The sequence below is a fragment of the Glycine max genome, chromosome 1, assembly GCF_000004515.6.
Source record: "Glycine max cultivar Williams 82 chromosome 1, Glycine_max_v4.0, whole genome shotgun sequence".
Lineage (NCBI taxonomy): Eukaryota > Viridiplantae > Streptophyta > Magnoliopsida > Fabales > Fabaceae > Glycine > Glycine max.
Genome location: NC_016088.4, coordinates 7,481,009 through 7,496,692, shown reverse-complemented (window position 1 = coordinate 7,496,692; position 15,684 = coordinate 7,481,009). Strand labels below are relative to the sequence as shown.

At 29.0% G+C, this 15,684-nt stretch overlaps 1 protein-coding gene across 1 annotated transcript; it reads left to right on the top strand.

Annotated features, from left to right (window-relative positions):
- The first annotated feature begins 7,109 nt into the window (after positions 1-7,109).
- On the top strand, positions 7,110-9,830 carry LOC100820448 (UDP-glucose 6-dehydrogenase 4-like). Its single transcript, NM_001317685.2, has 2 exons — positions 7,110-7,357; positions 8,060-9,830. Exon 2 carries the CDS (start codon positions 8,081-8,083, stop codon positions 9,521-9,523), a length of 1,443 nt encoding a protein of 480 aa, NP_001304614.2. The 5' UTR covers positions 7,110-7,357; positions 8,060-8,080; the 3' UTR covers positions 9,524-9,830.
- The last annotated feature ends 5,854 nt before the right edge of the window (positions 9,831-15,684 follow it).

The following is a 15,684-nucleotide window of genomic DNA, read 5'->3' as shown; positions in this document are numbered from 1 at the left end:
TGAATGGCTTTAGAATGTGATTTAGCAAGAGTATGAAAGAAGAAAAGGCATTTGAGAGACTATTTCTGCGAATGAGTTGTTGGGCAGCTTTACTTCAAAAGAAGACATGCGCAAGTATTAGTTTTTTTATTTATTAATTTGTCAATTGATTTAATTTTAAATATCAATATAGGTTCAACTTTCAATATAGTTTATGCAATACAAATATAATTTGAATAGCCTTCATTTCATGTATATTTGAGCTGGGGTAGGGAGATTGTAATGAATCATATGCAATTCTATAAAACAAATCCACTTTATCATAATTTAATTCAACATAGAAGAATGTTAATAATATATTTTTTGACATTATTTATTATTATGTCAATTTTATAAAATAGAGAGTAGAATCGCATTATTTAGTAGGCTTAACATAAATTCATTGCAGTCGAAAAACATAAATTTATTAAGGTGTTTGGGTAATCTGGTTCAATAATTAAAATAAAAATAAAGTAGTTTTTTTTCTGTAAAGTTATTTATACTTTTTCCTCAAATAATAAGATACAGCAGATGAGAGAGAACTGTAATCCAATGTTTGTTATTTCAACTGAGTTAATTAACATTTTTGTCTCTATTTTTTATATAAATTTTAACTTTGGATCCTTCAAAAATATTTTAAACAGTTTTGGTCTTCATAAATATTTTATTTAATTTTAGTCTCTACTGTTAACTTGGATTATTAAGTAATAATGTGTTGTCTACATAGGCATTATTAAATAATAATGTGTTGTCTACATAGGCATGTGACACGTAACATGTTACATGAACTTTTGTTATCGATGTGACATTCATTTTTAACAATTTTAAAATAGTGCAACAATTTTTTTTTTCTATTTTAATCCAAAAAAAAGTTTGAACATTTTTAATAATATAAATATATATAATTCATGTGATTGTCTTGTGGATATCATATGTTACATGACTACGTGGGGTCACAACATAACTTAAATGTTTTAAGTTAATGACGGTAAATGAAAATATGATATATGAATTATTATAATTTTTTTATGCATAAATAAATATAATGGCTTAAATTATTTTTTTAGGAGAACGCAAATATTATTTATAATAGATAAATTTATTCTTGTTAGATAGGTTACTATGAATAGTAGATCTCTCTCTGAATAATAAACACAAATGCATATTCAAAATGTGAACTCAAGATTACAAATTAGTTGGATCAGTGCCAGTTGATCAACACATGTAATGGTTACAATTACTTAATTTTAGGCTTAACTGAGTTTAATATCTTTAAATTGTCAATGTATTTTTTTTTTTTTTTGCTGACTCAACTTTAATATACAGTGTAAATATAAATTACACTGTTAATTAATAAAAAAATATCATTAGTATAACTTCTAAGTTATAAAATCAATAAATCTAGAAAAAAAAGTAGTTTGTGATGAATAAAAGTATAAAAACTCGATTTATTCATCTTTTTATTCACATGCAACTATTCCGATAGTTTTGTTGGTAGTGATTATAATGACTTAATGACTGATCAAGAGGTTGTAATTTATTCACATGTTTCTCATTTTAGAATTGGATAGGTCTTATTTGGTCCAACTAGTGATATTATTTTCTACAAACATATTTGTATTTATATATACACATATTTATTTACATATACTGTGTACAAAGAGGAATCAAGTTACTTTCAAAGTATCTAAAAGAGTTAATTTTCATTTTTATCATTCATTTTACATGTCTTTAAATTATTTGTTAATTTTTAATTAATTTTTTAAACTATTTTTTTGATTAGATCTCTCAATTTATATTTATTTTTTAATTAGGTCCATGTCATAACTTAATTAAAAAGCAATACTAGTTTAAGGACCTAATTGAAAAGCGGTTTGAAATTTTTTTGGGTTCAAAATTTAACAGCGGTTTGAATCTTTTGTTTTAAAGAAAAATATTATTTCTCAACAAAAATTAAAGTTAAACATGCAGTTGTTTTATGCTTTAGGCATAATCACACTTGTAGTTTCTCTTGTATAATCAATGCATAATTGTGTCTTTTCAATAATTTTATTATTACCTCTCAACTTTCTTTTTTTGTTGGATACCATCTTACAAAAGATATTTATTTGCCTTCCTAATTTTTTTTTGTTGCCGACAAATAAAATCTAATCCTTTTTGAAGTGGAGAGATCATTGAACTGGGTTCAATCTCTTCCAGTAAAGTTTCTTCTTACAAGTTTTTAATCCATACGATTAAATCCTTCTTTTAGATTACCTACAATTACAATTCTCATTCTTTATGTTATTTAAAATCTTTATAAATTAAATCAATTCAATTATTTTACTTAATAAAGTAGTACTTATCAATCGAACATCATATTTAATCTATTTTTTAAAAAAACAATTTTTTTTGTGTAAAAACACAATTACTCCTATATTTTCCTAGGTATATATTACTTTGTATAAAATGTAACATAGAAAGCAAATATAGATTATATATATTATAATAAATCAAGAGGTATTTGGTGGTTGGCCTATTTTGAAATAAAGTAATATTTTCATTTGTGATTTCATATTATTCAAGCTGACCTTAATTAGATCTTGATTAAAGAATTCAATTATCAAATTATTTATGTCAACAATTTTTGGTAAGTATAATATTTTGTTTCATATAATGATGCAAAGTATAATAAAAAATATAATATATAACCTAACTTTTTTTTTTGGTTTTATTTAATCTAATTTATTGGCTTATGATATTCAATTATTTAAACTAACAAACGATTGCTTGTACACGGGTTTGCAACTGCCATTCTTGTTGTGCTCAACTACCTTCCACGGTACTCAATTCCTCTGTCCATGTGATATGGTGGCTTTCCTGAAGTTCAAAGCTTCCCAACAGTTTCAGAAAAAGAAACGAATAAAAGCTTTAATTTTGTCAACTACGTTTTAAGTACTAACTTTATACATTAATTTTTTTTTTGTAAGAGTTGAGACCTACGTAAATTTCATTCTTGAAGGTTTAGAAAGGGATTGGATACATGTATAATACCAAATAAATGATCATTAAACATGTGAAATTACGTACGGTAGCAAATAAACATGAAGAATTTGATTTATATAACAAGAGGAATATATAGTGTGAGATGAGGAAAAGTGCTTCTGTGCACATGCAAAATTTTATTTTGTCACAGTTCAAAAAAGTATATTATAATGCTAAATGTGATAACCAGGCTATATTATATTAAGTTGGCCCATCATTTTGTCGAACTGGTAAAGTTTTGTTAGATAAATATTATATTCTGGGCTTTTTTGGTTAATTTGCATGTTAAAAGTTTTTTCTACTGATTTGATAAAGAACACACACTCATGCATTATTCTTTTCGAAAAGCTTATTAAAAAGTACGTAACGTTTAATGAAAATCCCTAAAATAGAATATTTGTTAAATGATTATTTTAAAAAATAATTATCTTCTTTAAAACTTTTAAAAAGGTCTTCAATTTAAAGTTTTTTTTCCAAAATAAAAGCTGTACTATTGTATTGATTAAAAAATAATAATGTACGTCTATTACTTAACTAATTAATGTAACATTGATACTCCTGAAATAATTAATGTAATATTGATTTTGCTCAGATCAGTTGCACTTAATGCATACAAATTTAAATATATAAATACAAAATTCTATTAATACGAACTATAATAAAGAAAGATGTACTGTACTGGACATACATGATGCCATCGTAAGGCTTCTTTTTTCCATTCCTAAATGCCACTATCTCACGGTATTATTTTATTTACCGTAAAAAAAAAATCTTTTCTTGAAAAGAAAAGAGTTTATAAATCTCAATCCTTAGATTTGTATGAGAAAGTGTGCCATTATTTGCAAAAAGAATACAAACGGGTTCATAATTGATATTGTTCCTTCTATGAAACTAAAGAATTAAATGTAAGTATGAAATGTCCTTAATATAGTACATGAAAAATTAAATGCAATCAATTTTATTATAAATATAAAAGGTTTAAATAAGTTTTTATTCTCTTTAAAAATATGATATCTTTTACTTTGTTTTTTTTATAAAATTTATTCATTTTTATGTATTAAAAACTTACAAAAAAAACTTGTTATATCGTTTTTGTTAAATACAGGAATTAAATAAATAATTTTATAAAAACTAAAATAAACCTGTAAAAAATTTAAAAAGTAAAAGTAAACTTATAGTATAAAATATAGCGAGAGTTTATTGATAAATAATTTAGGCTTAAATAAAATTTTGATTTTCTTATTTTTAAAAGAGTTAAATATGCTTTTGTTCCGGGTAGGTTAACGATTTTTTTATTTTTAGTTATTATAAGTTCATTTTTCTACTTTTATTATCTATAGGTTTGCATTTTTTTTTTCAATTTTGGTTTCTATAAGTTTTTTTTTTGTTTTTTTTAGTCCTTGTAAGGTTGTGATTTTTTTTAAAATTTTTTCATTTATATTCCTCATGTTCACATGGATCAAAGTTGGAAAAACACAAACTTACAATAATTAAAAATGAAAACTATCTTACATGAATTAAAATTATAAAAACATAAATTTATCGAAACTAAAATTAGAAAAATGAAATTACAGGATGAAAGAATAAGAAAGCACTAACTTACCGACAACAAAAACATATTTAAGCCTTTTAAAAATATTTAATTTTAGTCTCTTTATTTTAAAATAGAAACATTTAGTCCTCTTATTTTCTAAATTTTATAATTTTAATCTTCCTATTTTAAAATGGAGACATTTAATCCTCTAACTTTGTAAAATCTATAATTTTAGTTATTTCATCAAATTAAAAAAATATTGATTTGACAATTAAGTAACTTGATGTGATTCAAATTTATTAATGTTATATGAGATAATTTATTTAATTTACATCATATACAATATTAATCTCTTAATAATCAACACTTTTAGTTAAGAATTAAATGACTCTATTTTAATAGAGGACTAAAATTACATATTTTAAAAAATATGAGACTAAATATTTTTATTTTAAAATAAATAAATCAAAATTATGAATTTTAAAAAAAGGAACACCAAAATTACATTTAATCAAATAGTTTACTATGTAATAGTTTTCACTATAAAAGTTACTATATCATCATACAATTATGTATTATTATAGAATTTAACGAGTGTAATGACTTCAATAAAAAGTGCAATGATTTATGAAAACGTATTTAAATAACAATGTAAATTTTTCTACCAGAAACAATGATAAAATTAAATTCTTAAAAAATTATTACGAAGAAAATAATAACATATGAAAAAAAAAGTATAGTCCTGACCGCTAAAGGTGCAAATAGAAATGTGAGAAATATATTCTTTTTGATACTCTTTTAAATTATATATTTTCAAATTATAAATATTTATTGAAAATTATAAAATTAGACGAGAAAAATATTAAATATGATGTGAAACCTGTAATATTTTATCATTTTTAATAAATTTCAACCAACTAGAGAGCATGTGTTCAAAGGAGTGTGTCAAAAAAATGTGGTTTTAGCATTTTTGAAGGTGTTAAACATTCATAAGGAGGATTTTGTCAATTGGTAACAAAAAAATATATGATTTCTCAAGGCATTTAACATTCATGAGGAGGATTTTGTTAATTGGTAACAAAAACAAATATATGATATATTAGTGGGAAAAATGATTAGTTATGTTTTTAGCAAAAAATAATCATCAATAAGTGTCGTGATCGTGAAAATTTAAAGTTAATCGTAATATGATTCCATCATTCTTACTTTAGCGTCATCCCAAATAATGATCAAACAATTTGTGACAAGGGAAATATGCTTCTTGACTATATGGGATCCAAAGCTACTCTAGGAAGTGCTCATGTAGATGAACGAAGAAAAAAAAATAGGAAATAAGATTTTGCGTAAAAGATAAAGGTTGAAAAGTATAAACAAATGATAGTGAATAAAAGCTAGTAAATGAAAACAACAAAAGAAAACTCTAATTTAAAGCATAAGATGCTGAAAGCCTAAAGATGAGATGTTGACTAAAATAAGCTTGATTTTGGATTGATGGTCTAGTCTTTGAAATTAAGTACAATGTTTATTTATAGACTACAAATTCAAATCATCTATTGAATTATATTTTTCTACTCAACAACTTCCTAAAACGTGATTTGAGAGTCATTCAACTAAGTTTGGGAGCCATTCAACTAATTTTACACTAATTTTAACAATTGAATTCAGCTAGCACAATTGAATTTGGCTAACAGATTCTAAGATTGATTTACATTCTACTAACTGCTCCTAAAATCGAAACACATTCTCCTATTTTCAGAAGCCAACTAATATGTTATTTCAAAATTTTGAAGATGAAAATGGCTTTTGATTTGAAAAGGAGACTCTATAATTGATAAGTTTTAACCATTACAATCCATTTAAATATCATAAAAATTGTGAATAATATTTTTTTTATTTTATTAAATTAATTATGACTTAATTCAACTAATTTTTTAATATTTAAACTTAACCAAAATATGTCATTTACATAACACTAATAATGAACATAAATGAAATGAGGTTTTACTTATCCAGCCAACATTAAAATTAGTCAAATATTATCATTCAACCAGTATTATAAGTAATTATATTGATCTTGTTTAATTAATCTTCTTGCTTGACTAATGTCTAATATTAACATTCTTCTCATTCAACTAACATAAAAGTTAGATAAATTTTACCTTAATTGAAATCATTCTACTTAATCCTTAACGGTTAAATTTCATCACTTACAGCAAAATTTGGTATTAACGATAAGATTGATAAATAATTTTACACTAATAATATGGTGAACCAAAAATAAAAATATGTAATCTTTAAAGAAAAGATACTAACGAATATATGTTAGTAATATATATATATATATATATATAGAACAATATCCGTCAAAAGAAATCAGTTCAAATTCTAGAGAATATTCTGGATTAAAAAAAGTGTGTTTTTTTCCTTTTTTGAAATGTACGTTTTACTAGAAGAATTTGTGGTAAAGACAAGATTAATTGATAATTAATGGATGAAATAATAATAATTAGCGGGTAAGAATAGCTAAAGACGCAAGAAAAATGTGAATGGCGAAAACGTGTCAGGCACATTGGCAGTGGCGGTAGTAGTAGTAATGCTGTTGTCACGGAAACTATGGTCTATGAATGATGCTATTGCTACGTGAATTACACACACTCTCTCTCATTCTCTCTCTCTCTGTTTTTTCTATATAAATTTCTCTCGCGTCTTCATTCCTCTCATTCCCTCTGAATTCTTCTCACTCTTCAGATCTCTCTCCCTTCCTTCCATCCCAACCACAAGGTAAATTCTGCTTCGTTTTTTTTTTCTTTCTCTTGCTTCTTCCCCTTTTGATTTGAATTGCGTTTCTGGGTAGCAAGTGAGTTTTTTTCCTCCTACCCATTTCGAGTTTCCTCGCTGCCTTTCGATTTCGCCATCTGGGTGTTTTTGTTTCGAACTCAAATGCCACCTATTGTAACTTTTTTTTTTTAATGATTTGTGCATGAACTGTTTGTTTATGAACTGTTGGTGGGTGGATCTGTTGTTTTGGCTGGTTTCGTGTGAATTGTGTCGTTAGATCTGATTGCTGAATATATTATGCGGAAATTCGGATTCCACAATTTGTCTCTTGTTTCGTATATGCTTGTGTTTGTATGTGTATATCAGTATATGAGTTGAACATTTCAATGATTTATTTAACCGTTTTGTATTTTCCTTGCCAATATTCTCTGGATCTGTTTGGCTTTCTATGTTTGCTTTACTTAGAAATTATAGATCTTGTTTTCCCTGTGAATTATACTCTTGATTTTTCGAAATTCGCTTGTTATGCAATGTTGTATGTGTGGATATTAGATAGATTTTGTTGTTTGGTGTTTCAATTGTTTAGTTTTGGATCTTGATATGGTTGGTTTCCTTGTTGACTGGTAATGAATATTTTGGGAGTGAATTAGGCAATCTGCATTGTTTCTGTGTTGTTTTGAGTTTGGGCTTTTTTGTGTTACGCAGGTTGCTGAGAAGACATAAAAAATGGTGAAGATTTGCTGCATTGGAGCTGGCTATGTTGGTGGCCCAACCATGGCTGTAATTGCCTTGAAGTGTCCTGAGATCGAGGTGGTCGTGGTGGACATTGCTGCACCGCGAATCAACGCGTGGAACAGCGACCACCTCCCGATATATGAGCCTGGCCTTGATGATGTGGTGAAGCAGTGCAGGGGGAAGAATCTCTTCTTCAGCACTGATGTAGAGAAGCATGTTGCCGAGGCTGACATTGTCTTTGTCTCGGTGAACACCCCAACGAAGACTCAGGGTCTTGGAGCCGGCAAGGCAGCTGATCTCACATATTGGGAGAGTGCTGCCAGGATGATTGCTGATGTATCGAAATCAGACAAGATCGTGGTCGAGAAATCGACTGTGCCTGTGAAAACAGCTGAGGCAATTGAGAGAATTCTGACCCATAATAGGAAAGGCATCAATTTCACAATTCTGTCAAACCCTGAGTTTCTTGCTGAGGGTACAGCAATTGCAGACCTGTTTAAGCCAGATCGAGTCCTCATTGGGGGCAGGGAAACCCCAGAGGGTCAAAAGGCTATTCATTCTCTGAAGAATGTTTATGCCCATTGGGTTCCTGAGGACAGAATCCTTTGCACCAATTTGTGGTCTGCTGAACTCTCAAAGCTTGCAGCCAATGCTTTCCTGGCCCAGAGGATCTCCTCGGTGAATGCCATGTCGGCACTTTGTGAGGCAACTGGTGCTGATGTCTCCCAGGTGTCACATTCAATCGGCACAGACTCAAGAATTGGACCAAAGTTCCTGAATGCCAGTGTTGGTTTTGGAGGATCATGCTTCCAGAAGGACATATTGAACTTGGTCTATATCTGTGAGTGCAATGGCCTTCCTGAGGTGGCCAATTACTGGAAACAGGTCATCAAGGTGAATGACTACCAAAAAATGCGGTTTGTGAACCGCGTGGTGTCGTCAATGTTCAACACAGTCTCAGGGAAGAAGATTGCTATTTTGGGATTTGCTTTCAAGAAGGACACTGGTGACACTAGGGAGACCCCAGCCATTGATGTGTGCAAGGGCCTTTTGGGAGACAAGGCCAAGTTGAGCATATATGATCCTCAGGTCACCGAGGATCAAATCATGAGGGATTTGGCAATGAAGAAGTTTGATTGGGACCACCCTGCTCATCTTCAACCACTGAGTCCAACTTCCAACAAACAAGTATCTGTAGTCTGGGATGCCTATGAGGCAATCAAGGATGCACATGGCATCTGCATTATGACTGAGTGGGATGAGTTTAAGAACCTTGATTACCAAAAGGTTTATGACAGCATGCAGAAGCCTGCATTCATTTTCGATGGCCGCAACGTCGTGAATGTTAACAAGCTGAGGGAAATTGGTTTCATTGTTTACTCCATTGGCAAACCTCTAGATTCATGGCTCAAGGACATGCCTGCAGTGGCTTAAAGGGAAAAAGCACAATCTGGAGCTTCCTTTAGGGATGTTGAATTTGTTGTTGGTCTTTCAGAGAGAATGCCCCCATCCTCCTCTTATATATGATGATTATCATGCTATTCTTATAGTTTAGTTTTCTGTTGCTGTTTTTGTCTTTGATGTTACTTTTATTTGATCAGGTTTTACCCCAAGGTAGAGAGAGCTTAATTGCCAAAGTATATTATTGTCTTTAGCTCGCTAAAAATCCTTATTTGTTGACCTGGTTTATTGTAATAAATGAGTACTGAGGGATTTTTTATACAACGGATATCATTTGTTTTATGTTCCTTTTGTTACTTTCTGTGGCCAGTAATATTTTTTTATTCTCTCTCACTTGTTTACCTTCGTTTCTCCTCTTTATTTATTATTTGAACACTTAGAAACATGTAACAAAAAAGTGTCACTTAGAAACACTTCTGAAGATCCTACTGCATTGAAGAATGTAGTAGTGTGCATAAATAAATCAATAATCAGAAGTCTCAAATAAAGAAAATGCTTCTTACTCTTCTAACATTGCAAGGCTTGCTTGGTTTCTATTAAGTATGCTAATAAGAATTCTCTTGAAAAATGCAAAATGTTTTTTATGATAAGAAATGAGAAATGTTCTCTAGTCTCTAGTTCAGGCTTTTGTCGTTGGCAGCTATAGACAGATGAATCTCTATAAAAAAAATTATATTAATAGACCACGTGTGGCGTGTGGGTTTTATAAAATTTTCGTTGTGATGATTGAGGAATGTCGTGATTTTCAACGCCTCTGTATCCACTTTTTTCCCATCCATTTTCTTTCATAGAAGTTATTCAGGTTTAGTTTTAAGTTTTTATTACATACCAAGTACTTTAAAATTATATTTGTAAAGTGATGAGAGATATTTTGTGATTTTATTTTTTCTTGAAAATAAAGAGTATTCTTATTGCTTATTCCCTGTGGTTCTTAAAATGTACGGTGTTATTTTATTATAGAGAAAAATATTAATAATGATTTTTTTTTGTTTAGTGGAAGGAAAAATAAAAGGAAATTTTTTTTTCTAAAAGTATAAATTCAAAATTTTCTTTTTTCCTTTATCTTTTTTAATTTAAATTTTAAACTTTTTTCCCTCTTGTTTTTTTTTCCACTAAACTAAACATAGTAATAGAAAATAAACACAATAAGAAATATGGAATTTCAAAATAATAAATTTATCAACAATAAAAGATACATCTTTAATAAAAAAGATAAAGAGAAGAAAAAGTTAAGAAAAATTGTTAAACAAAAAGATGAGGAGGGGTTGTGAACTATCCGACCAAGATGAACAGTCTAAAAATGAATCGTCGAGTTATGATGGTTGATCTCAATAAGAACCCACACCTTTCAAACTTAATGCTTGAGGAGTTATGAACTATTTGACCAAGATGATTAGCCTTAAGAAATACTTATTTGACTAAGATGGTTGACCACAACATACATCTACACCATCCGACCAAGATGACTAACCTCAAATAGCATAGACTGACCAACCTCAAATAGCATAGATGCCTTTCAAGTTCAATGCTCAAGGGGCTATGAATTATTTGATCAAGATGATTGAGACACCTTTTAGGCTTAGTGCTTGAGGAGTTATGGATTGTTCCTTTTGGATGGGAGAGCCTATGATCCTTGTGCCCAATCATATTCATTAGATAGGTGTAATATTTCTTGAATCAGACTAGATCACTCAAAAATAACTTAATAAGGTTGTTAAAACATAAGAGTAAAATTTCTCTAAACATTATTTCTATCAATGATATGCAATTGCTTGGGTAATGTTGGGGGAGGTGCATTTTTTGTGTGTACGATGATGGTAATGAGAATCGAACATCTATCCTAGCCTCTCATCATTAGATTGACCTTAGTGAATTTTGGAGGAGGTGCACTGAAATATGGCTATGGACAAAAGACATGCTATGCTGACTTCACATACTAAGGATTCCAATGCATTATATTTAAGCTCCATTTTTTTATAAGCTTTATTGTTATAAGTGTGAATTATTTAATTTTTTTATAAGCAAAAATAAATAAGTGTGTATTAAAATAAATTGAACAACATTTAAATATACTTTAAAAATTATTTATAGAGTAAAATTATTATTTGGGAACTTACGGATGTTAATTTAGTATAAAGTATTGCAAATTAATTACCATCTAAGTAGATTTTAATCAGGTAATGTCTAGAAAATTTAAGGCCTTAAACAAAATTTATATTCAAATTAAAGTTTAATTTAACAACTTGTCAATTCTCATTTTTTATCAACTATAAAACTACTGACTAAAGTTTTATAAATAATTATTCCTAACATTTTACATCAATATATAAAATAGAAATTTAATCTATTCTTTAACATACATAGCATTAATAAAATTTGAGTCATTTTAATTTTAAAAAACTACTTTAAAAAATAACGATAATTACAAATATTGTCAATACTATTTTAAAAGTGATGCATGTATGTGAAAAAAAGAATATGATATTTTGATATAATTTAATATTTCTACTGGCGTATTTTTTTTTTACTTCTAGTAATTCCTTTATTTTAAAAAATAAATAAAAATCTTCAATATTATAATATTCACTAGAACTTAAAATCTTTTAAAATTAATACATATTTTTTTAAATCCATTCTCATACAAAGTTTTCAATTGTTCAATCAATAATTCATATAATTTATAACCCTCCTTAGGGATGTTGGGAACTTTTATTGGGAATCAAATCTATGACTTTCACGTTATTAATACAATGTTCTAACCAACTGAATTAATAGACTAATTATATTATAAAATAATTAATGTCGTTATATATAACATTAAAATTTTTAATGTATATTTAATGCACATGTAAATTTACATAATAAATTTTATGATCATTAATTTTTATCTAATAATAAATTCGTTTACATATATAAATTGTAAATAAAAATCATAGGTTTAATAAAAAATTACATATGCAAAAAAAATACCAAATTTATTCAATTATCAATTGTTGTAACAAACATCTAAATATATCATTCCATTAAATACCATATTTGTTTAATTTTTAATCACTGTAATAAACATCAAAATACATCATTCAATTAAATATCAAATTTGTTTAACTATTAATTACTGTAATAAACATTTAAATACACATTCAGTTAAATATCAAATTTGTTTAATTATCAAATTTTGTAAATAAATTAGATGTATAAAAAATTCTAAAAAAATTATAATTTTAAGAAAAATTCAAAACATATGGATTCAATCCGTATGGCCATACGGATTGCCAATACGTATGTTTTGAATTTTTTTAATATGCACCTCTTCTTCTCCGGCGACGAAAAGCCACCGAATTTTATCGTATATCCGTAAACAACGTACGTATACCACCGACGACAATAAACACTCACAAAAGGACGTTAACAGAAGTAAATTACACTAAGGGGGCGCGGTTTTACGAGAAAGAAAAGGCGTTGCAATAATGAAAAGGCTAATATGTTATTTATAACCGAAAATGATATTTTCGGTAGTTTGGAAAATTGCTGAATATACCAAAAAAAATGCTGAGTGCCCCAAGTAATTTCCCTCTATTTATCAGCTCTTGCCTCAAAATTGTCAAAAATTGTTTCGGACTTGCAACCCAATTCATACTCAGGGTCCAAGCCCTCTTCCTTGAATGAAGGCAGAATTCTACAATTATTTGATCATTACACTCGAATACACACGTCTTTGTGATGGTCCAAAATTCCATTACCAGTTTTGGGGAGTTGCTACGTGCACCCAGCAAACAGTGAATGGGCAATTATGCCTTTCCGCAAAGGCTATTTCCAAAAGACCCTTTTTCCGGAAGACTTCCGGAAGACCCTTTTTCCGGAAAACTTCCGGAAGAACCTTTTTCTGGAAGAAGAAGGTGGACTTCCGGAAGAACTCCAGAAAACGTTTCGGAAGAAGTGTCTTCCGAAAGTTTTCCGGAAAAAGGGTCTTCCGGAATACTTCATTCTTCTTCCGGAAGTTATTTTGTTTGGTTTTTTTAAAATGCTGTATTTTTCTAATTATTTGATTTTAATAAATAAATTAAGTTATAAAATAAATAATATTATTATACATAAATTATTATTAGTGAACATAATTATGACTAATATTTGTAATTCCTTTTTTACGCGCATGTAAATGTAAATAATAATTTGTGTGACAATTTAGTATAATTTAAATCATAAAAATTAATGAATTTGTTTATTTTATAATTTGTTTTAGTCGTTGCTATTTGTATTTCGTCGGAGGTACGCATTTATCGGTTTTTTTTTTTGCGTTTTCTGGGTAGTTGTTTAGGGAAGATGAACAGTAAAAAGCTATTTCCGGAATAACTTTTTACTGCAGGAGGAAGTAGTTCCGGAATGAGAATGTTGAATTTCCGGAAGAAGTTCTTCCGGAAGTTACTATTATCAATTCCGGAAGAAGTGGTTCCGGAACAACTTCTTCCGGAAGTGGACATAGTAACTTCCGGAAGTTAATATGTCCAATTCCGGAAGAAGTTGTTCCGGAACCACTTCTTCCGCACTTCTTCCGGAATTGGACATATTAACTTCCGAAAGAAGTTCTTTCGGAATATTCATATATATATATATATATATATATATATATATATATATATATATATATATATATATATATGAATATTATCATTTATAATATCTGTATTTTTAATTGTGGATATAATTGGTTTAATTAGGTATAATGATTTTGGTATAATATTAAATGATTTAGGTAACATAATTGTATTTTGTTGTAGTAGAAAAATGTTTTATTAGTTGTTTAATATAATGTTAAGTTTAGTTTAAGTAAATAATGTAGTTATAAATTTAGAATATATTTGTATTAGTTGTTAATATGTTTGTTAGTTAATATGTAGTCAATTTGGGGATGCGGTTATATGATAATTTGAATATATTTCTGTATGATGCATATGTCCTGTTAATATGTTTGTTAGTTAATATGTAGTAAATTTTTGGATGTGGTTTTATGATAATTTGAATGTACTTGTGTATGATGCATATGTCCTTAAGATGGACGAAGATCAATGGAGGTATGACTATGCGATGTCACAAGAAGTTCATATGGATTATGATTATGATAATGAAGAAGAATGTGGGGTGAATGAACCACATGTGGATTGTTCAAATGCTTTTAATACGTCTCAGATAATCATAGATAATTTGAGTCATTTGGTTGAATTGATGTTTTGTATAAAAATCAATATGTTTGGGTTGCGTTGTAGGTATTCGGTACTCAAGATGATGTTTTGCAATGGGTTCAAACAGTTGCCCATGAAAATGGATTTGTTGCAGTGATTATGAGGTTTGACATAGATATCGGTAGCAGAGGAAGAAATTCATTTGTCTTAATTGGGTGTGCAAGGAGTGGTACGTACAAGTGTACGAATAAAGAATTCGTTAGAAAAGACACTGGGAGTAGGAAATGTGGTTGTCCCTTCAGGCTTCGTGGGAAACCAGTGTATGGAGGGGAAGGTTGGATGGTGAAGTTGATCTGTGACATTCATAATCATGAATTGGCCAAGTCCTTAGTTGGACATCCATACACTGGGCGATTGACTAAGGATGAAAGAAAATTATTGCTGATATGACAAATTCGATAGTGAAACCAAAAAACATCTTGCTAACGTTGAAGGAACACAGTGGCAACAATTGCACCACGATAAAGCAAATTTACAATGCAAGAAGTACATATCGTTCTTCAATAAGAGGAGCAGATACTGAAATGCAACATCTGATGAAGCTTCTCGAATGTGATCAATACATTTATTGGCATAGATTGAAGGATGAAGTTGTGGTGCGTGATCTGTTTTGGTGTCACCCAGATGCAGTAAAGTTATGCAATGCATATCATCTGGTGTTTTTTATAGACAGTACCTACAAAGTACAGACTTCCACTACTTGACTTTGTTGGAGTGACAGCAACGACGATGACATTCTTTGCTGGGTTTGCATATCTGGAGGCTGAGCGTGTTAATAATATTGTATGGGCTTTGGAACGATTTCGAGGCCTATTTTTAAGAAACAATCGCCTTCCTGTTGTTATTGTCACTGACAGAGACCTAGCACTGATGAATGCAATGAAAATTGTGTTCCCG

Bases quoted from the DNA above. Each gene is read 5' to 3' on its own strand.
- LOC100820448 (NM_001317685.2), top strand. From the start codon at position 8,081: ATGGTGAAGATTTGCTGCATTGGAGCTGGCTATGTTGGTGGCCCAACC.